Here is a 25304-nt window from a genome sequence, read left to right on the forward strand (position 1 = left end):
TGTGCAGAGCCAGGGGTTGGACTGGATGTTCTGTGCAGGTTCCTTCCAGCTCAGGATATTCCATGATTCTCCATAACCTCACACACAGGTCCAGGTCAGCTCTGTCCTCAGCAAACCCTGCAGGAACTCACTCAGGGGCATCCCTGTCTTGGGAGCACCTTGTCAGGGTTGTTCAATCAGTACCTGTGTGAGTAGCACAGTACTTCTGTAGCCAGGAGGGAAAACTACCTCTGGAAAACAGAACAAGCTGCCATTCATCTCAATGGGCTCCTTTCAACTTCCCACTCTGGGATGAACTCTCAGGTACCTGTTAAGACCTTCATCAGCAGGTGCCTGTGAAAATGGCTCAGGTGGGGGTAATTTAGATCTCTGCTGGTTAAATCCCAGCTCCCTTTAGGAAACCTATTGTAGGAAATCTGGTTTAATCTCTTTTTCCCCTTAAAAATCACATTTGCCTTTTGAGGAGAAACAAGCAGGACAGAGCTTGTCCTGCAGAGAGCTGAGAGGTTGGATAAAAGAAAGAATGGAATAATATTATCCTTTTTTTCTTCCCTGACAGAATTCCTGACACAACTGATCCCTGAGGATTTGGGACAGAAAGAAGAAAGGAGGGTAAGAGCAATCAGGCTCACTTCTCATTGTCGTAGTAGAGCTTCCCAATGGCCCAGGCAACGATGATGGGAAAGGGGATACCTGCAGGGGAACACACAGGTGAGTCTCAGAGGTGCAAGGCTGCCACAAAACCACACCGTAACAGAGGATTTCTCTCACACAAACCACCCAGTGAGATGAGGCATCCATGCAAATCCCATCCTCCTGCTCCTTTTTGCAGCTCTTTGTGTGCCAGAAGAACTGGAGCAGAGGCTGGAGGGGGCATCACCCACCACGAAACCCTGGGTACCGCTAGGGGAGGGGAAGCCTGGCACTCACACCAGCCGATGCAGATGAACATCCACTTGCGGAGCTTGTCCGTGGAGTACGTGAGCACGATGGCTGTGTGCAGGTAGCAACCCTCGCCAAACATCCAGAAAAAGTTGGTGACGTGGAAGTAATTGTAGGCAGCAGTGACCAAGCGGCACCAAACCTGTCAGGAGATGCGGAGCCTGTCGAGCTCTGTCACAGTGGTGCAAGCAATGCACGGAGCAGCACAGACCCCAGCAGAGAAAGCAAATCCGTGTTTCTCATACAGAGAACCAGCCACCAGCCAGCCCTATTTGTTCTCTGAAGCTGCTTTTGTAGCCACATCCCAGTGACTTCAAACTGAAAGAGAGTAGGTTTAGGGAAAAAATTCTTCCCTGGCAAGGTGGTGAAGCCCTGGAACAGGTTGCCCAGAGCTGTGGCTGCTCCATCCCTGGAGTGTCCAAGGCCAGGTTGGATGGGGCTTGGAGCAACCTGGGATAGTGAAGGCATCCCATGGCAGGGGTTGGAACTAAATGATCCTTAAGGTCCCTTCAGACCCAAACTACTTTGTGTTTCTGTGATCCTCAGGGTCCTCACACCCCCCAACTGCTCAGGACTGGGCTCAGCCTGGAAGAGCTGCACCTACCACATTGCTCTCGTGCACCTCTGGGTTCATGGTGAGCTGGACCACGAACCATGTGGCATTGCGTAGGATGAAGGCTGTGATCAGGTTCCAGTGGATGATGTTTCTCAGGCACCGGATGCTCCTGGAGAGGAGTAGAATAAGGCACCATCAGAGGAGGGGGACTGGGGACAGTGCTGTTTGTAGAGCTGAGTGTCTCTGTTGGGACCACAAGGGTGACCTGCTGGGACTGTGCCCTGGGTGAGGTGGGCACCAAGGAAGTGGAAGGCACCAAGGAGGACCCTCTGCCTCCATAACTAGGTGCTTTAAAAAAGCAGCAAAAGAAAGACAACCCTGAGATAGGCAGGATCCCTCCAGCCTGGAGGGCAGTGGCTGTGGCAGAGCAGATGGCAAAGCACAGGAGCTGGATCCATCCCTGCCTGAGATGACCTTGCAGGAACATGGCAGCAGGTTTGTCACTCACCGCAGGCGCATGAAGAGGACAAAGGCCACGAGGAGGGCCCCCAGCGAAACACAGTGGCCCAGGTAGTTGATGATGACAGCGATGTGGTAATGCAGCTTGCTCTTCTTCTGGGAGTAGGGGAGATGGGCAGAGAGTCAACAGCAGCCCTGGTACTAACACAAACCCACCTCCTCCACCACATCACCTTTGGCAGCTGCACTTCAAATTCTGGGCCCCTTTTCATGGAGCCATTGGAGCTCACCCTGGGACAGGACGGTGGGAATGGAAGGAGATGGGGCTAATGTGGGAAAGAGAGGCACCAGCCTGGTTTCACATCTCACTTGTACCAGAGCAGCTCACAGCTGGGACATCCTAACCGCTTCTCTGGGGAAACCCTGCTGGAACTCAGTTGAGCTCACTGGAATCTTATATCTCAGTTCATCTCCCATTGCCCTGGGGGCAACTGAGAGGCTAGGATGAATTTGGGCAGAGGAAAGTGCGAAAGATAATTTAATTAATTGATCACTCCTGATGTTAGGCACTCATCCAATTGGTAAATAAGCAGTTAAGTGAGTGAAAAAAACATTCCTGGCAAGAGATATCAGCATCTTAAATACCAGAGTTGATATCAACCGCAAATGAAAAACTCGTATCTCTTCTCCTCTGCTTCAAGGGGTGGCTTGACTTACTCGGGGGCTTGATCCCCATTCTTTTATCTCTTTCAGCTTCCTAAATATATTCTTTATTTCACTGCCAGCAGGGAAGGACAGGGTTTTCATTGAGTGCTGTGTCAGAAGGGAGCTGTAAGAAAGTGACAGGGCTGATATGTACCCAGAGGCCCTGGGGACCTCACCTTGGCAATCTTCTTGGATTTTTAATGGGGATGGAAACAGGCATGGCTTTATTTCTGATGGGGAATAAAAATACAGATCAAGAAGGGGTCATAATTGCAATGTGAAACTTTATCACTGGAATGCTGCTGCATGCTCAGCCCTCAGCTCCCATGAGCCATTCCTGGCCTAGATGCTGTTGCCTTTCAAAACTCCATCATCTGTCTCTCGCCCTCCTGCCAAGAGCCTAGGGACTGTCAAGCTCCTACCTCTTCACTGAGGATCTCCTGGCACTGGGAGTAGTTGACACGTGCTGCCCAGCTCCCGTTCGCGAGGCATTCTCTGTACCCATTATCTGAAAGACAGAATGCCCATCCAAGAGTTAACAGAGCATGAGGATAGGCACAGGCATGTGACCTGATGTCACTAATCAGGCCATGTCTGGCATCAGGCCGGGCCTGGCATCTTCTGCTTTGAAGGCAGCTCAGCTACTACCTTGGTCACAATTGCAGAACCAAAATCCTATTGGAATATTGGAATATTTCAGACCCGCTCAAGAATTTTGGGTCTGCACCACCTCTGCCCTTGGCACTGGGGGACCCCAACACCTCCTCACCACACACAGGGATGCAGCAGAAGCAGCACCAGTTAAGACTCTTTTTCCCTTTCACTCTGCTGTTTGCTTGGGTGATCGTGTGCCAGCCCAGGCTCTCTGCTGAGATGGCAGCACGAAGTTTCACTTCGCTCTCTGAATCAGGAGCTTTTTTGCCTCCCAGCAAGGACAGTAGGTGTCAAGGTTGATTGGGGAGGAATGGCCCAGGCACTCCAGAGAGTCTTGTCATTGGTGTCAGCAGTGGGGTAATGCCAGCACTGGGGTGACACTGGGCTTCCATTAACAGGAAGCTGTGAGCCTCGTCAGAGTGATGGGGTGGGAGGGGCTCAGAGACAGGCTCAAGTTGTGATTAATGCAGAGAGCACCACAAAGCAGGAGCTGTGTGTCTGTGCCATCCTCAATGCAAGAATGTGCAGGATGGAAAAATCTATGGGTTTTTTTTGTGAGAAGCAAGGTATTTCTTTCATCAAAAGCAGCACTTGGGTGGTCAGAAACACAACCTTATGCTAGCAATGAGTTTGGGCACTTTTCACATCGCTACATCCTCTACTGCCAGCATGTCACTGGTGGGGACAGTGCAACCACCTGTGCCAGGGGAGGACAACATTTAAAGTCCCCCAGTCTTTGCTCAGCTGGGGTCTTCAGACCCCTGTACCATCTCCAAGGGCAGGGCAGGATTACTCCTCTGCCTGTGTCCCCAAGATGGGGACATCAGCCCTCTCCTCCTCCCAGGAGGACCTGCTTATAAAGCTGCTTCTCTGAAACGACCCTCCCTGAAATCTGGGGCCTGAGGCACTGTTGTCTTTATGGTTTATGAGCTTTGTTCCCAGAGGTGTATTGTCCCTTGTGTCCCAGAACCCTTGCCCGCCGTGTCCCCAGCAGTGCTGCCCCTCTTACTGGTGGTGTTGTAGCGCACACCATAGAAGTACTCGGGGCAGGGCCGAGCCACCAGCTGCCCCACCGCGCTCCGGGGCCAGCATGTGCCGATCAGGTCCACCGAGGCGTTGCACTGGGGACCTGCAAGGACAAAGTGCACAGGGTTAGCAGAGGTGTGTGGGCCACCATGGGCCACTTCCAGGCTGTTGAAAGGTCAGGATTTGTGTGGAGAGCTGGGGCTGCTGCATCAGCTGATGGGTTACCACAAGCTCAGCCTGCAGAAAACCCTCGTGGCAGACACCAAATGGGGGCTGTGAAAGACTTGCAAGGGCTGCTTGAATCATCACGGCCATGACTTGTAGCAATGGGAACAAAGCAACACAGACCCCTTTATGCATCCAAAGGAGATCACCTTATTGTAAAATCGGCCCCTTTTTATACCTTTAATTTCAACCTGAAATAACTGAAACCAAACTGAGACCTAACAGAATTTAACAGAAAGAAGGCACCCATTAGCTGGCTCAGCTGCAGTGCTGCTGTCCACACATCCTACCATCCAGGCAGCTTCCTGCTCATACACTGTCCACTGGTGTTGCATTGTGTTATGGAGTTTGTTCAGTTTGTTAAGTGGTTTAGTCCTGCACCCCCATGTAAGTGCTCCTGCCTTCCCTTGCTTCCTCCCATCCCTATGTCAATCCTTTCCCTCCTACCCTGAAATGTCGTCCTTCTGAGGGCCCCGACCCATCCATCGCTCAGCAGCCCTTCCTTTCTTTCTGGAAGGTTCCACGCGGGACGTCGAGAAACGGGCCGACAGCCAGGCCTCCTCCTACCCTCTTTCCCCATTGGTGTTCCCTCATGTATGTCACCCTGATTTCCACCCTGATTTTCCTGTTTGATCTCACTGGCCCATGTAGGGCCATCCCTGGTTACCACCCACTGTTAAACGCCTGTGTGAGGGGCTGCACACTGCTCTTGTAGGCTGTTTACCCTCCGGCCCAGGTAGCTCTTCTGAGCTGCACAATAAGGTTGGATTACAAACCCCTGCAGGAGACGACTCCTTGCCTTTGTCATCACCGCCAAGGTCTCCCTGGGTGTCGGAACTCAAAATGTCCCTCAGACATTTTCAGAGGTTCCAGGCCTTGGTCAGAAGCGTTTTAGACCCTGGCAAGCAGCAGAAAACAGCTGTGATCTTGAGTTTGAACCATGGAATTAATTACCAACTTTAAAGGTGGAACAAGCAGTCACAGACAGTTAAATGGTATAGTAAAAGTAGTCACAAATTAGAGGGTAAAATTTCTTAGTATTGTACAGGGGGGTTTTAACACCTATACAGGGGGGTTTTACTTTGTACAGGGGGGTCAGGAGTTCTAAGATAGAGGAAAGTGGGCCTAATCCTGTTCTTCCTCCTTCTTCTTCCTTACCTCCATGTTCTTAGTGATGTTAGCATTTTTCTATTAGTTTAGGCTGAGGACACACTGTTCAACGTAGATGATAGATATTGGCACATTATTGTAAATATAGTACACGTAATTTCTGGTATATAATGTTTGTACCATCCCACTGAGGGGCAGAGCCCCACACGCTGCCCTGCAGGACAGACCTGCGGCAGGGCAGCAGAACTTGTTATAGATAAGCAAAAATAAACAACCTTGAAACCAGCACAGACGAACTATGGCTTCTTCTTTGGCAACGGGGCAGAAAGACAGAGACTTTCTACAATCTCGGAATCACCAATACCCACAGATTCCAACACCTGGGGCTCAGGAATTCTGAACCCAAAGCCACGGTCCTTACCTCCCGAGGTTTGGGAAGGTGGCCAGTGCTGACCTCGGTGTCCAGCTGAGCCTGGCACGCATTTCCAGGGCAGGCACCACAGCACACGGGTTCCTCCAGCCAGCCACAACCTCACTTCCAGCTGTCACTCAGCTGACCCTCCCCTCACTCACAGCTGCCTCTCACCCCTCAGCCGGCTTCCAACCATCCAGCCTGCAGCTGTGCTTTTCCCACAGGGCCTTCTGGTGAGCATAAGCCTTAGCAACTTTCATAATTATGACCTCATATCCTACAATAACTATTACTCTGGTCCTGTCTAAACTACTGGCTAAACCCAGTTCTGGCACAAACTTAGTTTTAGACCTGGTTTCCAAGTCCCCTGGCTCTGGTTTCCCAGCCCTGCTCCTTCCTTCAGCCATGATGTTGGCATCCAGCCCCACAACAGGCAATAAGGCAGACTTGCTCTTCCTCAGTGCTGTGTCCAGTCTGGTTCTAAGCATCTCCAAACATCTCACACCTCCTGGCTGCAAAATCTCCTTCCCAGCCATTCATGTTGGTCTCTTCCAGTCTTTCCTGGGTAGAAAACTCCAAAGCTACTACTATTTCAGATTTCAAGGATTTGTGGGCTTTTCCCAGCTACACAAGTGTGCTAATGTAGGCATTAGGTAGGCCACATTGCAGGCTTTTTAATGTATAATTTGTGTATATTTAGAACAACATGTACTGTAGCTAAATATGTCCCTGCTTCATCTCACAGTGAGGTCGCAAGCAAAATGGCTAGAATATCCATATACTACAATCTCAGATAAGCAGGAAATGGGTGAAGAGGAAATGCTGGAAGAGGCAGAGTTCAGTCCAAAACACTCCTGGGTACCAGAGATGTTTATGCTGCTGACACAGAGACAGAAATTGCCATTTCCTAATACAAAACACCCCAATTCACAGCTCCTTGGGCGTGAGAACACAGCGTTTCCCCTCTCCCTGGATTTGTGGTTGTTACTTGAATGCCTTTCCCAAAAATTCCTGTGGATGGAGCTGGATAAAGAGTGACCAAAGGGAAAAAAGCAAAATACTATTGATGATGATGATGAAGGTTTTTATGGAGGAATCTTAGTTTTCATTGATTATCTGAAAAAATTGGCTACTTGTTATTTTACGATGTTCTCAGAGAAAAATTTCAGGGCTTTCAGTGTCTTCAAATATCTTAGCAAGGAAAAACAGCTTCCAAGCATGTGAGCTAGGGAAGCATCAGAGCATGGTGAGTGTTACCTTCTGCCTCCCATAGCTTGTAGGGAGAAATTAATTTTAACAATGACCTTTGTTTTTAACTTTGCTAATGTGTAGGGTTGCTGTGGCAACCTTCCCTTTAAGTTGTGCTTTAAGTCTGTATTTTGCAGGAAACAAGGTGCCTTTTATCACATGTGTGTCTGTGCTTTTCTGCATCCATTTGAATTTACTGAGCTCCTTTGTTGTTTTTACCCAAATTTGACAGAGAAATAGAGGGTCACAGTTAAAAATTTTATGATAACATTCATCCTTGTAAGGAAAAAACAACCAGTAGTTACTTGAACTAAGGACAAAGTTAAATTGCAAGTGCTCTCCCTGTTAGCCACCGAGGTGAGAAGCTGCGTGAATGTCTGGAACAGGAAAAGCTTCACTTGGAACAATGCAGCACAGGAAAATGGAGCTTGCACAGTACTAATGTCCCTGGCTGCTCATGCAGCTATCACAACCCCTCATGGGGACTGGTAGGGCTGGGCACAAACTCCATTTTCTTTGCATACTCTTTTGCCTCAGTTCCCCTCCTGCATTTCAGGGTCTGTTTTGGGGGATGGACAGACATTGCTCAGGGACCACAAATAGGAAGAGTGAGTAATTAAAAGTCAGCAGGGCCAGAGAGTGACAATGATGATACTCTCCACCAGTAAAACAAACCCACAGCAATGCCGTTAATAACCAACCCAAGAGAGATTAGTGGAAATGGTGTAGCCAGACAGAGGTACATCATTCTGTGATGTGACTGCTTGAGGCTGGATTTAATATCTCCACCTTTCTCCAAGGCACTTGGTGGGATGCTGTTTGGCACTCCTGTTAGAGCATGACAGGATCCCACCAGATGCCAAACCCAGTGGGTCCCACCAGTCCCGCCACAGGGAGGGTGCACCGGTATCACCAGGAGAAGCTAGAGAGTTCTTATAAAATAGGGAATGCTGGACAGGACAAATGCAGATCGAGCCAATATGGTTAATGCTACATTCTCTGTTTATTGTTTATAAGATGGCAGTTTATATTCACTTCAATATAGTTTACAAATTGGGAACACACTATCATTGGCCAGCAAACATTGTTTGTCTTTGTCTTAAGGTGGCTAAAGTTTCACACTGCAGACCTATACTAATTCACACCCAGAGAGCTCATTACTTTGTGGTCACACCTTAACATAATTTCTAACTGCGCCACAGACTAATTCCTAACTGCGTCATAAATTTCAAAGGCCTCGCTGAGGCCCATATCTGGGGCGTTAGGCCGAGGGTTACTCAACCTTCACTCTAAATATAAATCACGTCCTCTCTCTCAGAAATCTTGCTACAACCAGGAGCTCAGCCCTCGTTGTCCCATGGGTTGGGTTGATGCTGCAGGATGACATTGGGGTCTGGCACTGCCGTCAGATGAGGAGACGCTCAGCCAGGCTGTCGGATGCTCCTGGACCTCTCCCTGGGCTTCACCCCTCTGCTGCCACTGGCAGCATTTGGAGCTCTGTCCCACCAGGTTTTCATCTAGTCAGTGGCCATAATATTTCTTCCAGGCTCACAATGAGAAAGGCTTGATGAAGAAAAACTGCAGAAAGCAGATGCTGCTCTTTTTGCTCTCTCCAGCATACAGAAAAGAGAAAAAACCCTCCTGATGGGGAAGTGATAAGTAAAGCATTGAAGACAAAGAGTGCCACGAGGGCTGCAAAATCCCCTTTGCCCAGCACAACTCCCTGCTCCAGCTCCCCCTCGAGTGGCTCCCAGCATTCAGAGCACTGTTTAGCATGGAAATGATATGTATCAATACTAAATGCTTCCCTGCCTGCTCCATGGCCCATCCATGTTTGCAGGGGGGACTATTCTCCAGCTTCCGCACAGGTGTGCTCCGGCTTCTCAACTGCATTGGCAGCACGGGTTTGGTCTTTGCAGATCTACAGCATGGAAGGTCAGCAAATTTCCTACATGCTCTCAATTCCCCTAATTTGGCTTCTGCCCACACAGAAACGTGGTGTTTGGAGGAGGAAGGAGCAGGTGCTACTTTGAGACAGGGAATGTGGCACAGGGGAGGCTGCTCCAATCCCTTCCCACCCTATTGCCTTTGAGTTGTGCTGCTCTGAAGCAATATAAAGCTTCTTCTGAAGAAAAAAGCGTCTGCCCAGGGACTTACACTGAGACAACTATATCACAATAACTGTCTCAGGATAACTGTAGCAATATCCCATCTGTTTCTAGAAAACATTCTTCTCCAGCCTGTTCCCACTACTTGCAGAGACCTTCAAGATGGCTCTGAGCTAAAGCCACGGAGCCATGTGACACCTGGCAGGGTAAAGCTCTCCACTCCCAGCTAATCTGCCGAAAGATTTTGACCAAATGGAGGATGGAGCATATTTATTCTGATCCAGCAGTACCAGATGTGTGGCCACAGTGCTCTTGAGCTGGTGCCAGGAAGTCTGAAGTATTATCATACCATGAAGCCATTGCTGGGATGCTCTGAAGAGGAGTAAAGCAAAGCATATAACTGTGCTGGTAAACGCATCCTGCTTTACACTGGGCAGGACTGTGCACCAGCACAACGTCCCAGTTTGCTGCTGTGCACAGACACAATTCTGAGGGCTGGAAGGGTGAAGCCTCTCTCCCCTTCCACAATGCAAAGAAGCCAGGAGAGATGGTGGAAATCTGAACTACAGGCTCATTCCTGTGGCTGGGAGTGATGGGGTTATTTATCTAAGGTGTCTCAAGAGCCTAACAGCTGAAAGTTCTTAACTCATATCACTACCTGTCTTGAGCTCTTCTTCAAGCCTAGTTATTTCTGTCCAGCCTTGATGTCCTCTGTGACTGCATTGCCACTGCTGCCGAGGCATTGTCAAGCCTCTGGTTCCCTGAGAGTGTCCCCTGTGTCTCTGCTGCAATATTTGCATTTGGCAATCAGGGCTTCATCTACATATCTAATCAAAATACAACTCACTGTGATGTCTGATGCATCAACTGTGAAATTGCACAAAAACCTCTTTGTCCTTCCCAGGCAGCTCCACCAGAGTGGTGAAGAAGAAAGACCCATTTCACACCTTATTGCCCCAAAACAGGGTCCTTTTGGGAATGCCTTTATTTTCAGGTGCTGGGCTGCCAGGGAGGGTGGCTGGGTCGAGCTGTAGAGTCACTCAGATGTTAAATGCTTGAGTAGCATCTTGGGGCATTGAGGGAAATGGCACTGGTAGACAATTTATATTAACATGGGGTAGAAATTGGGGTGGTGCAGCTATTTGCCTTCCCTCTGAGCAGGAGTCGATGCTCAGAATGGCTGGGAGCAGCTGTGGCTGCCTCAAAGTAGATCCTTGCTTACACTCTACCTCCAGCACTGCTTTTGGTGGCATTGGGGGCTTCTATTTACCTCTGTAAGACTCCAGTCCTTAAAAAATCCCCAGAAATCCTCCCAAGCACTCAAGTTTCATGATCCTTGGCGTAAAATAATTACCTAGGCAATTTAAGCATTATGATAGCTATGGGTCTTTGTAATTAACTTTTGACTTGTTGCTGTTCACTGTCACTGACTATCCCCTCAGGTCTTCACTGCTGCTCTGGAGAAGAATAAATAAAAGACACCAAACCTAGCTTGTGCTATTGGTATCTGATGTAGCTGCTCAGTGTTGTCACTTACGATGATCCATGCACAGATTTACAGCATATATATGTGTGTGTACATATATGTATATAATGTAGGGGGTTGTGTCTGGGGCTTATCTTGTTCTCCTGACATGAACCACGGGGTGTTTGGAGTTGTTCCTGCCACTAAGTGTGGCAGGAAGTTCTTTATTCCCTGGGGTTGGCTGGGATCTGGTGGTGGGTGAGTGAAACAACAAAATTCTTCCCTGGCAGTTTTCCCAGCAGAGCCTTCTAGTTTGGTTCCAGCTGAACAGTCTCTGGCAGTAACTTCACTGCATCCAGTCCAAAGTACAGTTTAACTGCTGTAGCTGCTACTCACACTGGGGCGCACTGGGACACAGTTTCCTACTGGAAAACCTCTTCATCTTCCCTCCTCCACTACAATAAAGTCTATGAATATCAGCAAGTTGCTGTTGACATCCCTGTTTCGCACATGATGGAGCAGAATGGCCTTACTGACACCGGTATATATTTAAATCCACTAGGATTTCCCATATAAATGAGAGTTTTGTTTCCCAAAACTACCCAATACCATGTCTCTCCCTCAAGTCCCTGCCTAGACGCATTGCTACATCTTTAACCCTCGCTCAGGTCCTTATTAATATTTCTGCCTCGGTGGGAGAGATGCCAATGAGACTGGAAGTAGTTGCTGATGTTAATTTGACCTTTATGAATTTAAATTCCAGACTCACCCCAGGGGAGTCAGTGAGTGAATGAGAGAGCAGTGGCACGTGGGCTGCTGGAGCAGTGTCAGCGCTTTGGGAGCTGAGCTGGAGTGGGTGGAAAGGCTCTTGGTCAAATTGTCACCCACTGCGAAAGGTGTTACCAACTTATCTGATAGTGCCTGTGAAGGATATGTTCTCATCACTCACTGCTTCTTAGCCTAAGGATTTTGCTGTATCTGGAACAATTAGATTTGCCTTATTTAATGCAAAGCTACACTCCCTTTCCCCCTTGAAAAAACCTTCAGTTAAAAAAACACAGACATTTATATTTTTTCTGCTTAGCTTTGGTGTCATTTTTCTTTGCTTCAGGTGAACTGGCACTGGCATGAAACATTTCTTTCCTGACAAGGAACTTTCTGTGCTCCCCTCTCTCTCCTAAGCAGACACAGAGGCTTGAGGATAAGAATTCATCGTGATAACAAGCTCAAAGAAGTGGATTGTGCAGCCAGGACCAGAGGGGGGTGTGAGCAATTGGGTGGCAACTCCTTGGGCTCATCCAGGCTTGAGAACTACGAATGGCAAAATAACCCTTTGAGAGTGCTCCGAGCTTGCTACGCTTGAGTGCTTTCTGCTGAGCTGCTTTGGAAAATCCTCATTATTAATTAGGAAGAGGGTTCCCCATCTTCTCAGATTCTCCTTTCCCTCCCCAGGGAAGCAGTCCTGCAGCTGCAGGGAATGCTTTGCTTTGGTGGATGAAATGACCTTGTCCCTCCCTGATGGACTTTGTGACAGGGCAAGAAGCAGCTGCACACAGACCTGAGGAGTTGAAATCATCAGCCAGAGAAATCCATGGTCTGAGTCAGTCCATGGGCTGAGAGCCTTTGGAACAGCACCTATCCACGCCAGACAAGGGATGCTGATCCTTGTCAAGCCTAATCTGAGACTTTCATGGCTTGCAGATGTTTGGGGGTGTAGCTGACCTGACTTCCTAAATGCACCACATTGACCTGTCCATATATCAGGAATATCAGTCCAGCCTGATATTCCTTCTTCACTGCTACTGTGGGAGGCAGCTTTCTGATGGAGCATCCAGCTGTGCCCCTCTGTCCCAGTCCCAGCCAAAACTGGGGACTCACACACAGGAATTTTTGATGGTACCTAGACTATCAAGTTGGAGCCTCATAATGAGCCTGAATTCCCAGGGATATCACCCTGCATTGGGGGCTTGAAGGAAGATGGGTAAAACTGTGGTGATAAGATGTCAGTGCAAGGGGGCCCCCGGCCAGGTAATAATTAGCATAGACTCCATGCATTTACAAAAGGCTGATCAATTATTCTTTATTAAGAAACCCATTGCTTTTTTTATACCCTAGTTTGCTACAGGTGGACCTAATTGGTCCTTAAAACACCATCACCGCTGGCTAATTAAGAAACCACCCTTTGGTAAACAAATCTCCATAACACATTCCACATGTTCACAATACCAGGTGCAGCAAGTGAAAACAAGAATTGTTTCTCATTCTTCACTCTGCTCTTCTCAGAGCCTTTCCCAGAACGATGCCTGGGAAAGGTCTGTTTCTCTCTGTGGCCAGAGAGCTGCTGCCACAATAAGAGGGCAGGACAGGAGAGCTCTGTGAGGCTCAGGTGCTCCATGTCCTGGGATGAGAGTTTGCATCACCTGCACCCCCTCAGCCTGGACAGCATTACCCCAGTGTGCCTCCACCCTCCACACCACTGCTGTGGCAGAGACTTTTCCAGCTCAGTGCACATGCCTAGAGAGTGCTGGCACCCTGGTGACATCACTGTCCAGCTACATATTGTCTTTAAAATTGAGAGATTAAGGGACTGGTGACCCAGGAGAGGAGGAGAACCCATGGTGGGCTGTGTTCTGGAGGAGGGATGCTGCACACAGGCATGAGGCAGTACCTGTCCATGCATCCAGCAGATCCCCTGATGAGCCACGTGCTGTGAGACTGCTGGGCTCGTGTTATCAGCATGTGTCATTTCCCAAGGGTTGTGAAGGCATTAACAAATTAAGTCTCAGGGCCCTGCTGCAATTCTCATTAGCATCATCCTAACAACTCTTAGTGTTAAATAGCTCAAATCAAAGTTTCCAGTTTAGTAAATATCCCTCCATAGGAATTGCTGTCTCCATCAGGCAGGGCCTAAATGGACCCCAAGGACCAGGACTGGTGCTGAATTCCACTTCCCAAACAGACATAAGACAATTTCACTTCTGCCTCTTGTTCTAAGTCCCCTCCTCCAGCTGGAAGTGGCTCTCACAGGTGCCAGCCCCATCCAAATGAGTTGCTCAGGAATTGCAGGTTGCATGTGTAGAAACAATGGACAATTTGCAAGTCTGAAGCCTCACAGTCTCCCCTCTGCCAGTGAGATGGACATCGAGGTTCACTAAATCCTGATTGTAGACATGCTGAGAAATCCCCACTGAGCAAAGCCCAATCCATGCAGAAAGCAGTGCTCAGTGCTTGAGGATGGTGGTGATTCCAGGGCAATCAATCAGCAAACCACAGCAGAAATTCTCCCCCAAATTCTCCCCCTTTTCTGACCTCTCCCTTGGGCTTGAGAGGTTCCAGCAGTGGGTGGAAAAGGCCATGATCTGGGCATGAGGATTCTCTGGGACCTGCCTGCTGCCCTGGGTCAGGATTTATCACAATTTAACATGGCCGAGGACAGGCCCTCGCTGAGCAGATGAAACCTTCAGGGAGCAAAGCACATGAGTGATGACCAAGTTTCTTGTCTGACCAGACATACAAGCATTGCCATTCCACAGACAGCTTTTGATGTCCTCTGGCTTTCTGCCTCCATCTCGTGGGCTTGGGAAGCTTCTTGCAGGGCAAGGTAGCCTAGATTTGGCTAGACACTGGATTAGCTGGTGGCAAGATGGGATTTGTTAAAAAGGAGCTGTTAATGCTGCTGTTAATGGGTGGTGGGCAGCCATTCCTCAGCTCTGGGTCCCCATGGCCATCCCTCAGTGCCCAGTCCTGTGGCCATCCATCACCCTGACAAAGAGTTCCTCGGTGTGTGCTTTGATTCTCACTCAGTCATGGAAAATCAACACTGCAGCATCCCAGAGCTGGAGAGCACTTTTCTCCTTGTCCCTGTCAGCTCCACTCCTTCTCACACTTCTCCTCCCCAAAACCTGTCACTGAACCAGACCTGTCACTGCTGAGGTGACATCCAAGTCACATCCTGAATACAGGCTAAAAGCCAGTTTTGGCACAAGCTGTGACCTGATTGGATCAAACCCATGTTCAATGTAGAGCAGGGCTGTACATGACTCTGCTGCTCCCACCCGCCCTGGCCATAGCCGTGTCCCCAGAAGCTCTTTGTGACTGGTGGCCTCCCAAATGCTCCATGGTACCTCTGTAGAAGTGCTGGGGGGCAAAAGTTGTCTGAGCCCAGAGCCACGGTGGCCACGCTGCACTGGTGATGTGGTCTCCACAAAATGTCAAAACCTCCAGTCATCATCCCTGGGCAGGGGGATGGTAGAGGAGGGCGGAGAGAGGGGCCAAAGTCCTGGTGTCCCTGGGCATGGCATAGAACAGGCAGCCAGCCCTGATGTCTCTTTGTCCATCTTTGCCTCTGCTCAACAAACATTTATTTTCTCTATTTTCATCTCCTGAAATCTGCCCCTTCCACCTGCCTCCGCTGTCACCCTGCAAGGAGGCTGCAGCAGCACCAGCAGAGGGCTGCGATGCAGCATCGGCACATACCACCTCCCAGGAAAGGATCCATGCATCAGAGATGAGGCCAGAGACACCCTGACACCCTCTTCCAAGCACTGGGAGGTGGCTTGAACGGGCTGGGGCTGGGGACACTCACCAGAGTGGTTGGTGACGGGCGGCAGGCTCTCACAGTACTGCTCCTGGATGGAAGCTGCAACCGGGCTGTCCCAGAGGAGAAATGCCTGCATGGGGAGAGAGCAGCCAGGGTGGGGTTATGTGTGCAATATGCTGCTTCCCCACCCCCAAATGCCTCCTTGGCTCAGATCTGAGCTTGCCCATGTCTGGGTGGGCACCACCCCCAAAGCTTGCACAATGGACATGTACCATTTACAGGATGGCTTCCTAGGGAAGCTGTGCTTATCTGAGCCGAAGGCTGGGGGACTGCTCTCTGTTTCCCACCCAGTGATCCTCTCCTGCCTCAAATACCCCCCTCAGCAAACCCTCCTGCAGCCCCTGCTGAATCATGGAACCTCTGCTATTTATCATTTTAATTAACACTTTTGGGTTTACCATCTTTCAATCCTGAGAGCAGACAGGGGAAACATGATGAGCCTGACACCACGCTTGGATTTTCAATCCCTTACTGAAATCAGAGCGTAAGCTGTCAGTGGGAAGATGTTCATATACATCCTTAAGGAGATCTGATCCATGGACAACCAGCTCTGGCTAAAGCCTTTTTTTTTTTTCAGGAAAATTGTCAGCAAACACCAACATTCCCATTGAGTCAGAAAGCCCTGACCACAATCTACCCAGCTCTGCTAAAACTGCACAAGGAGCTATTTTGGAAGAATGATTATTGAATTATTGTGCCTTTGCAGGAGTTTGGGGAAACTAAAAGTGAGAAAGGCAATTGCCAGGATGAAGGGATTGCAAAGATGGCAGAGGGATGGTGCTGTCCTCTCCTTCCCTCATGTGGCACAGCTCAGCACAGTGCCACATGAGGGAAGGAGAGGATCTGATATTTTGCAGAAAAGGGTGACACAGGCTCATCCCCTCTCCTCCACCAGCACTAATGGTGGACGAGACTCAACTCCACTTCTTTCACCTTCAGCGACTGACCAAAGCCCCTGGAGAAAAGTCACTGATTAAATGACAGAGCTGTGTCCCAGAAGACATCACATACAGATCTCCTGAGAAACAGCCCTGAGCCTGAAGGCAGGAAGGGCTGCACCTCCCCTGCATGCAGGCAAGCTCCCAGCTCCTCAGGGACAACCTTCTCTGCCTTGCCCATCAGCCAGGCTGATTCCTAGTGCCTGACCCCCTTTCCTGAGTGCCATTTACCTCCCAAACCGCTCTGAACACAGAGAAGACATTCCTCCTCTTGTCCTTGAGCCATGGAAACACTGTCTGCCCTTGCTGACATACCCAGCCATCCTCCTGCCTTACCAAGGCATTAACAGGATTTATTCAGACACAGAGACAAGCTCAGCACCCACTTGCTCTTTTCCAAACAACTATTTACAGCCTTGGGAAGCTGGCTTTGACAGCAAGAGTGATGCCAGGCAGATGTATAAATGGAGCTGAGAATAGCTGCCTTGTTGTGACTGCTCCAGATAGCACAGAGGATCTGGCAGCTCAGCCCTGCCCTGGTGCAAGAGCTGTTTGGAGCTCCTGGGTGCTGGTCCTACAGAAGCCCAGCACCTCCTGAGTCTGCTTTCAGAAAGCTGAGACCACCCAAGCTCCAGACAGGGAGGAATCAAGGTGCAGGGAGTCTGCTCCCCTCTGTGTTGATGGCCACGGCTGGTGCCCACCACACCTGGTGGCTCTTGGCATTGGCAGCTGGGACAGAAGGGTTCTGCCCAAAAGATGTCTGGGATGGTTTGTCTATCTGAATAGGCTTTCAGGTGTTAATTGGATCTGTTTCTCCTAATCCCAGGCTGTTCCAGCCTGGTAGTGCCCATTCTCCTTCCAGACACATGGAGAAGTCTTGGCACTGAGCAGCACATGGACCAAGCCAGAGACAGTGAGGGGTGTGGATGGAGTAGTCACTGGCTCTTTGCAGGCTTTGTAAATGAGCTGAAACAGCTACAGAAGGAAGAAAGAAAGGGAAAAAAGGATCCCCAAAACAGAACTAAGAGCTTTTTTAACAGGCTCTGAGTCTTTTACTGCTATGTGGCCATAGCTCTTGATAGAGGCAGAGTTTTGTCCCAATCCTGTCTGCATTTTAAGGGGAATAAGCAGGCGTGGTGGCAGCTGCAGGGGGATTTGCCCCAGTGAAAAGAATTCTTATTGCTGGTCGCTGTCCTATCTGTTTTGCTCTTTGTGGGTTAGTGCAACCCCTCCCCACACTTTTACAGAGAGAACAGGTCAAAGCTCCGTCCTTGAGGAGCTTCTCGTGCCAGAGCACTGCTGCTCTATAAGATGCCACATGGTGCCCAGCAGGGCCCAGCCTGGCCAGGCTGGAGCCAAGCTCACCTTAAGAGCCCCGACACGGCAGTAGGTCGTGCTCAGGCCAGAGAGGGGCCGTGTTCCTCCACCCTCCTGACCCTGTCTTCACACAGCTACGGCAGATCCCACTCTGCAGGCAGAAACACCTCTGTGACCTCTCTCATCCTGCCAAAATCCTGGAGAGCCTCAGCTGAGCACTCAGCTGTCCGGGAAGGAAGGCAATCTGCTCGTCTGGAAGCAGCGCTTAGCACAGAGCTCCCCGTTCGCCAGGGGAGCTGCTCCCACCAGGATGGACGATGGCTCTGCCAGGAGCTGCACGGGCCCCGTGAGCACCCGCACTGGCAGCAGCTTCTTCTCCATCAGGAGCCACCATTGTCTCCCTGCCTCAGCATCCGCCCAGCTCCCTTCCAGGCTCTGTAACATCCGTGTTTTATACACAGAGATGGTTCTGGTTTAGTCTTGGACCTCACGGAGCACCAGCTCCTTCCTTTCATGTCCACATTTTCTATAGCAGTACCAGCCCCCCAGTCCTCACTGCACAGCTCAGACACAAACCCCTGACACTGCTCCCGTGTTTCCTGCATCCCACACAGAGCAAACATCTGTTGTGGTTGGTGTCCCACCACCCACCATGCCAGGGCTGTCCCAGAGGGGAAACTGAGGCACTGAGGACCATCTGCCTCAGGTCACTAAAGCTGTGGGGCACCGTGTGGGACAGATTTCTCCAGTCTGGACACACCAACCATGTCTTGGTGCCACCAGGGCTCCAAAAAACCCAGCTGTTCCTCTGCCTGTGATGGGACAGGATGGCAGGTCCCCTGGGCCAGGAGATGCAGCACTGTGGACTAGGACAGTGTCAGCTCATCAGCACTGGGAGTCTGCCTGCTGCTGTGGGAGTGAGCAGCACAATCACATGGCGTCAGTCTCTGTGACCTGCCACTGACCTGGCAGAAAAATTCAATTAATAACAATTAGGAATTAATATCCCCTTGCAGCGCTTTCGCTCTCCAAAGCAATCCATGGATACTAATTAATACATTCACATCCAACTGCACTATCACCCCCCTGTATTGTGCTACCCAGAGACAAACATTTGTCCACCCCACTATAATGTTGCCACAGAAAAGAGGGGATCTGCATGGCAGGAAGGGCTGACAGTTCTGAGCACGAGACAGATGGCTTGTAGCCTAATTAGCGATCGAGGAGGTCCAGTGCCGAGGGGCTGTAATTGAAGAGCTGAGCGATTAGCGGGATTGAAGCCTGGGATGAAGCCGTGTGAGACAGGGGCTTTGGACAGAGCTGGAGAAGGCAGTGGGAGCAGTGGACAGTAGTGGTCACTGTGACCTTCCTGGGAGGGGGGACAACACATCCACTCTGGAGTTGTCCTTGCTGTAGGGACCTCTCTGACCAATCAGTTCTGCTCCCTGGCTTGGCTGGGCTTGCTGCTCACTACAACACTTGGTGTGGAAGAGGAAAGACCTCCTGGAACACAGAGCAGGAAAGGGCTGAGCAACTGCTGCCCTGGACCTTTCCTGAGGTTCCCTGTGGCATTAGGCTGGGATGGAGGCTGTTCTTGGCTCTGAGCCTTCAGCAAAACATGCCAGACTTTGGGTGTTAAATACAGTGAGTGTTAAAAGAGCTGGATGCCAACTTCAGATGGCAGAGCAGCATTAGTGGTGTGGGGAGGATGCAGCACGTCCTGCCAGGACTGCAGCTGGAGGCTGGAGGTGCCCTGCAACAGCCTGATTGAAAGAGCTGCCCTCAAATGTGCTTGCATCTCTTTGCCTTTGTCTCCTCTGGCTTCCAGGCATTGTTTTCTGCAGCCGGGGATCTTCTTACCTGCTCCACTTTGAGGGCTTTTGCATGGAACAGTTTCCAAATGAAACCTCCAGGCAGATCTGGTCCGGGAAGGACCCTCTGTTTTAGCCCTGGCAGTAACCTGCTGTGCTACCCATGACCTCAAGGTTCCTTCAAGCCCCTTCACCGCCCTACCCAGTCCCTGTTGCTCCTTCATTTCTCTCCCAAAGCCCCATTCCAAGCCCTGCCATCATTGGGACATCAAGGCAAAGCTCAGGCAATGGAACAAGGCTCAAAGCAAGACTCATGGGGGGATTTTTCCATGGCTGGTGTTACTCAGTGGGAGAGCAGGCAGTGAGAACATGTCCATCCTCCATCTGGCATTAAAATCTGCGAGTTGATTAATTTATCTGTATTAGAGGGCCAGTCTCTGTGGTGTGTAAACAGGAGCTTTGGTGAGAGTGTTTATTCTGTTTGCAGTCTCTCTCCAAATGTGCTGAATGCAGATCCTAACATAAGAATATCAATCAGGGCTAAATGAATGCCCTGTAAAAACTGATTTATGAGCAATTAAAGGTTTTCCTGGATTAAGCTCGGGCCTCCGTCACTTGCCATAAATAATTCTAACTTCATTTATCTGTCATGAGAGACATGAATTTTTAGGGACAGGTGAAAAAATGACAAATGGCATTTGGGTGTTGGAAGCTGAAGGCATTGTCAAGCTGGGAAAGGGCATGCAATCCATTCAGCTCCTATGGGATCTGGATTTGCAGGGGCAAAGGCTGCTGAGGAAGACTGGAGTGATGGGCACAAGCCTGGGGGAGGGCTGTTTTTCTAAGGCAATTTTATTAAACTCTCCTGCAGATTGTACAAGTGGAACTCCTGTGTATTGACAGATATTTTCAGTTTGGGATTGGACATTTTTCCCTCCATCTCTGTCCCAAAACCCTCATATTGACTGCTCCAAACTCCCTCGTTCACCCATCACCTTTTTAGGGTTGAACATCCATAATTAAATTACCCATAATTTTTTTTTCTGGTTTATTCACATTCACAGCTCAGGAAAGCTTGGCCACACCAAAGCTGCATCTGCTGCTGCTTTTCCAGGGTGGATAGTGCAGATTTCAGGGTGCAAGAGGGACTGTGATCTGCAGAATACCAACACACTTTGCCCTTGGCCATTGAAATAGAGGCCACTGCTCCTAGGAGGGTGACTAGATAAAGCAGAGAAGGAGGGTCTCTTCTATAGCTCAGAATACAGTCAGGGAAAAACAACAGATGGGCCCGGGGTATGTTATTCCATCTTCAGAAAGAGCCACCCTCTGCTGAGTGACAGCTCTGAGGTGTTGGACAATGGCTCCAGGGCTCTGCTTTGTGAGGGAACCCCATGATTTGGGGGTTGATTTGTGCTTTCTTTGGGTTCAAAAGCTTCTCACAGACACATCCATGGATGCAGCCTCTCTCAACACTGCAGACTCAATTGCAGCTTGAGCTTGTCACTCACAATGAACTTCTAGGCTAACCCTGTGCAGGATTTTGGGAGCAGAGCTGGATTTCAGGGCAGGGTTGAGCTGGTGGTGCAGGATATTCTCATTGTACTCCTGTACATCCTATGGTGACAGTGCAGCTATTCTGGGAACAGGCTGTGCCTTTTCCATTCACTTCTTTGCTGGAGATGCAGAACCACAGGGATGATTTCATACACACTGAATCAACTCCAGCTTTTAAGGAAAGTGAGGACTGGAAGAGATCCCCAGGGTCAGCATGTCCTGCAACTGCAGCTCTGCATTTAATGCAAGGATTCGAGCATGGAAGGGGCAGGAGCTGTTTTTTGGGCTTATTGCTGCTGGAGGTGGTCAAGTGAGACCAAATCATCAATCCCTGATTTTTCATAAAACACTTTTGCAGTTCTATCAGCCCCAGAAATGTCATTGGCTCCTGACAGAGATGCAGGTGGACTGGTTTATTTTTAATCACTTTTTTAGTTTGTTTCAATGACTTGCAAGGGTGCCAGGGAGCACCTGGCAGCAAGTTTGGCAGCAAGTTTGGCTGCCTGTCTCCTAGTCTGTCTGTCTGACCACCTGAGGGATGTCAATTCAGTAAAGCAACATGGGCAAACTGATGCTAAAGTGCACAGGGAACATCTGAACTGCGCCAACCCAGTATCTGCAGGGGAGGTTTGTCCCTGCTGAGCTCTGGGTTGGAGCTGGGCTGCTGCAGGTCTCTGCACTCACAGGCAGGATGCTGCTGCAGGTACACCTGGCTGCAGGGATGCACTCATGGCTGGAGTTTCATGGTCCTTTAGCTCATGCTGTCCCCAAGAGAGGGTTAGGACTGTTCTGGAAAAGCATCTGAGATTTGAATGCATGTATTTATAAGGAAAAATAGACAGCTTGACTGCAAAGGGGGGGATGGTTGTAGATTGGCTGTTTCTTTTTGGAGCCAGCTGGGAGAGGCTTCTCTTTGTCTGGTCTGGTTTTTGTGACTCCTCTCTCCTGGTCCCAGCCAGAATACAGGGATGATTTTGTCTCAAACCCTGGAAGATTTGTGAAGACTTGCTGCTCCACCTTCACAAGGAGAATATCCTTGGGGGAACACCTTGGGATGGCAAGGGAGTCCTCTGAGTCTAAGGAGCTTTGACAGAGGATGGGAGCTGTGTATCAGCACCTCTGGGCTTCTTCTGTACCACTTTTTGCTCACCGAGGTTATTAGGAGCTGTCACTTTGACGTGGCTCTCCCCACCAGAACATGATCTCACTGCACTGGGTCTGTGCTAGACTGGCCAAGAAGGACCTGGGCTGGGGGAAAAGATCCTGCCCTGTGTCAGCTTTATTTCTTACATCAGAGCCAAACAAAACCTGAACCAGGGAAAGTAACAGAAAAGAGCTCCCATAAACCCTATCAATCAGGCTTAGCAGGTTACAGCAATGAGAGAGAGCAGCTGCTCAGAAGAGTTTTTAGAAGCAACACCAACTAGGCAGGGTGTCTCCTGGTACACATCAGCTCTTCTCATCATTTAGGTGAGAACTTTCCTGGCCCAGAGGTGCAGCTGACATGTGAGGTACACAATAGAGTGAACAGTGGGGTGCACAGCCTGCAGGGTACAAGCCATAGTGGTGACAATGGGGAGAGCTCTCCCTCCACTTTACCTGCTGCTTTAACTCTGCAGTCCCAGCTGGGCCACTGAGACACCATTCTGCAGCCAGCCAGGCAGGTTTGTTCTTTTACCCCTCCTTGACACAGAGGTTTTATCAGAAACCGGATCAGTTTGTTTAACTGCCACTCTAGGCTTGTTCAAATAAAATTCAATATTTCACTGGGAGACCCTTCATCTTGTTTGTCCATGGCTTGGGATTTAAACAAGCTTTGGGGCTGTTAATGTTTCCCTCCTTGATGAGCCCTCAAGGAGGAGGAATATTGCTTCTGACAAAGCATTTGCATATTGTGCAGAGCTGCAAAATTAGCAGTGGCTACAGTTCCACAGCAAGCAAATTAGAGAGAAAATGCGTTGTGCTTTGCAGGTGCAGGGCAGTAAAGGAGAGGGTTCCTTAGAAAATTAATTATGGGGGGTACAACTGGATTGTGCATTTGCATTGTCCACATCCACCACACCCCCGGAGTGGCCACCCGCTCCGAGCAGCCTGGGAAGCTGGTGGGAGCTGTTTTCACCGGGAGGTGCAAGGCTGGGAGTTACTGGGAGCCCTGGGCTGAGTTCAGGAGCACCTGGCTGCGATTCTCCCCCCTTTTAATGAGCTTTTCACTCACTTCAGTCCCCCTCCCCGATAGTCTTTGAGCATCACGAGCTCCTGCTAAGCCCCAGTGCCTCGACTGGAGGAATTCTCCCGAGGGCCCTTTGTGTTGCGGCTTCTCTTTCTACTTTTCCCGTCAAAGCAACTGAAAAGTCACTGCGGAGAGCGCGGGCGATGCACGGCGTAGGGGTGATGGGGACGGGGCAGAAGGGCCCTTATAGGAGAAGAGAACTTGAAGGTCTTACCTGCAGGAGGAGGAGGAGGAGGGCAGGACGTAGGCTGGGCACCATCCTCAGCTGCCCGTGCGCCCAGCTCCGCGGGGCATGGCTGGCAGCGTCCCCGCTCCTGCCGGGCTGCTCCTGCCCTCGGGGAGGAATCCTCGGCGCTTCCAGCGAAGGAGCCCGGCGGGTCCTGCTGCGTCCCGGTGCTGCCTTTTATAACCTCCTCGGAGCCGGTCCTCCGGCTGCCCACCTTCCAGCTCGCCTGGCGATGGGCTGCAGCCCTCCTCACCAGCCTCCCACTCCCCCTTCTCTCCCTCCTCCTCTTCCTCCTCCCCTTTTCCTTCCTCCACCTCCCTGGTGCCTTCCAACTGTATTTGATTTCTGCCCCCACCTTTCTCCTTCCCTCCCTCAGCATCTTCAGCAGCAGAAACTTCCCCCGGCCCAGGGACCGCCCTCCCGCCTCTCCTTGAGGGGGTTTCTGCTCTCCACCGCTCTCCTCGCTCCGTGCAGACGCTGTGGGTCCCTCCTGCGGGGCCTGGCGGCTTCCCTTGTGTCTGCAAAGCCTTTGGGGCCGCAGTTTGCCGGGGATGAGGGGATGAGCGGCTGCTGTGCATTGGGGATTTCGCTCCAGGGCTCTGTCGGAGGAACCGGGACAAGTTTCCCAGCCTCCCCCAGGTTTCCGCCGTCAGCCTTTGCAGCCCCTCCGCAAAGCGGATGGTGAGCACGAAAGGAGGGCAGAGCCCCTTTTCCCTTCCACAGGGATGGGGGCGAAGCGGTTTCAGCCCTGCCTTGTGAGGGAGAGGCTCCTGAGGGAAGGACGGGGATGTGGGGCAGGTCTGCACACAGCGGGACTGTGCGGGGGATGTTTGATCACACGGGAGGAGCTGGAGGTGCTGCTTTGTCCCGTAGGCAGAGGTGATGGGACAGGAGCAGGTGGGGCTTGAACTGATAGAGAAGGGGGAGGATAAGTGTCCTGGGGAGGGTGGGGAACAGAGGTGTGGGAGAGCCTGGATGATGCTCCTGAGGTCTTGGATAATGATATGTCCCTTCTCGCCTGGCATAACCCTCAGGCTTTAAAGGGTCTCCTGTCATACCTCTGTGTCTCAGCTCCTGCAGTTCCCTGGCAGCCATCTCCTGGTCTCCTGGGGAAGGATTCCACACACCCCTGTCTCCCGGGGTTGATATGGTCAGGATTGCATCCATCCCTGAGCTGGCTGGCTGGGTTAAATCTGCTCCCCCGTGCCAGGGCACTTTCAGAGCATGCCTTCTGTACTCACTGAGGTTTAGGGGGGTGCCCCAGCTGTGGGTGCTGTGCCTATCCTGGGAGTGAGCCCAGCTCCATCAGCCTGAGGTGAGCTGGGGCAGACAGCCAGGCAACAGATTGTTGCTTCCTTCTTTCCTTGAGGAAATAAGGATCAATGAGGTGTACTGCTGGGAGAGGGGATGCTGGATAATATTGCCATGGGGCCACCATCTAGGGGTGTGATATTTCCCTTAGCTGATGACGGTTCATCCACCACCAGCCTCTCACGGGGTGCTGGATTGTGCTCCCAGCTGCAGGCTCTGCCTCTGGGAATGGCTGCAGACCACAGCAGGTTGCTGATGAATCAATAGGAGGGCAGCATCTCTTGATGAATTCACGGCCACAGCCTCTATCGATCTTTACTGAGCTGCTCTTTGTCTCTGGAGCACCTGCAGCTGCAGGACCAAGGCACAAGGACTGAGCAGGGCTGTGTCCCAGCATGTGGGGG

General features: G+C 50.6%; 1 protein-coding gene across 2 annotated transcripts in view; it reads right to left on the bottom strand.

The window, feature by feature from the left end:
• CRHR1 (corticotropin releasing hormone receptor 1) overlaps positions 1-23851 on the bottom strand; it is a 30594-nt gene extending 6743 nt beyond the window's left edge. Inside the window, exons 1-8 of one of the 2 annotated variants that reach the window (XM_002198894.7) lie at positions 23578-23851; positions 15496-15580; positions 4326-4445; positions 3085-3170; positions 2007-2113; positions 1547-1667; positions 931-1084; positions 633-693 (exon numbers count right to left, since the gene is read on the bottom strand). In XM_002198894.7, coding sequence (XP_002198930.3) covers positions 633-693; positions 931-1084; positions 1547-1667; positions 2007-2113; positions 3085-3170; positions 4326-4445; positions 15496-15580; positions 23578-23622 — 779 coding nt within the window. In that variant the 5' untranslated portion in view covers positions 23623-23851. The remainder of the gene's footprint in view (positions 1-632; positions 694-930; positions 1085-1546; positions 1668-2006; positions 2114-3084; positions 3171-4325; positions 4446-15495; positions 15581-23577) is intronic. The other variant, XM_072919083.1, reaches the window with a different exon arrangement.
• Between the last annotated feature and the right edge of the window lie 1453 nt (positions 23852-25304).

Source organism: Taeniopygia guttata, chromosome 27 (assembly GCF_048771995.1).
Source record: "Taeniopygia guttata chromosome 27, bTaeGut7.mat, whole genome shotgun sequence".
Classification (NCBI taxonomy): Eukaryota; Metazoa; Chordata; class Aves; order Passeriformes; family Estrildidae; genus Taeniopygia; species Taeniopygia guttata.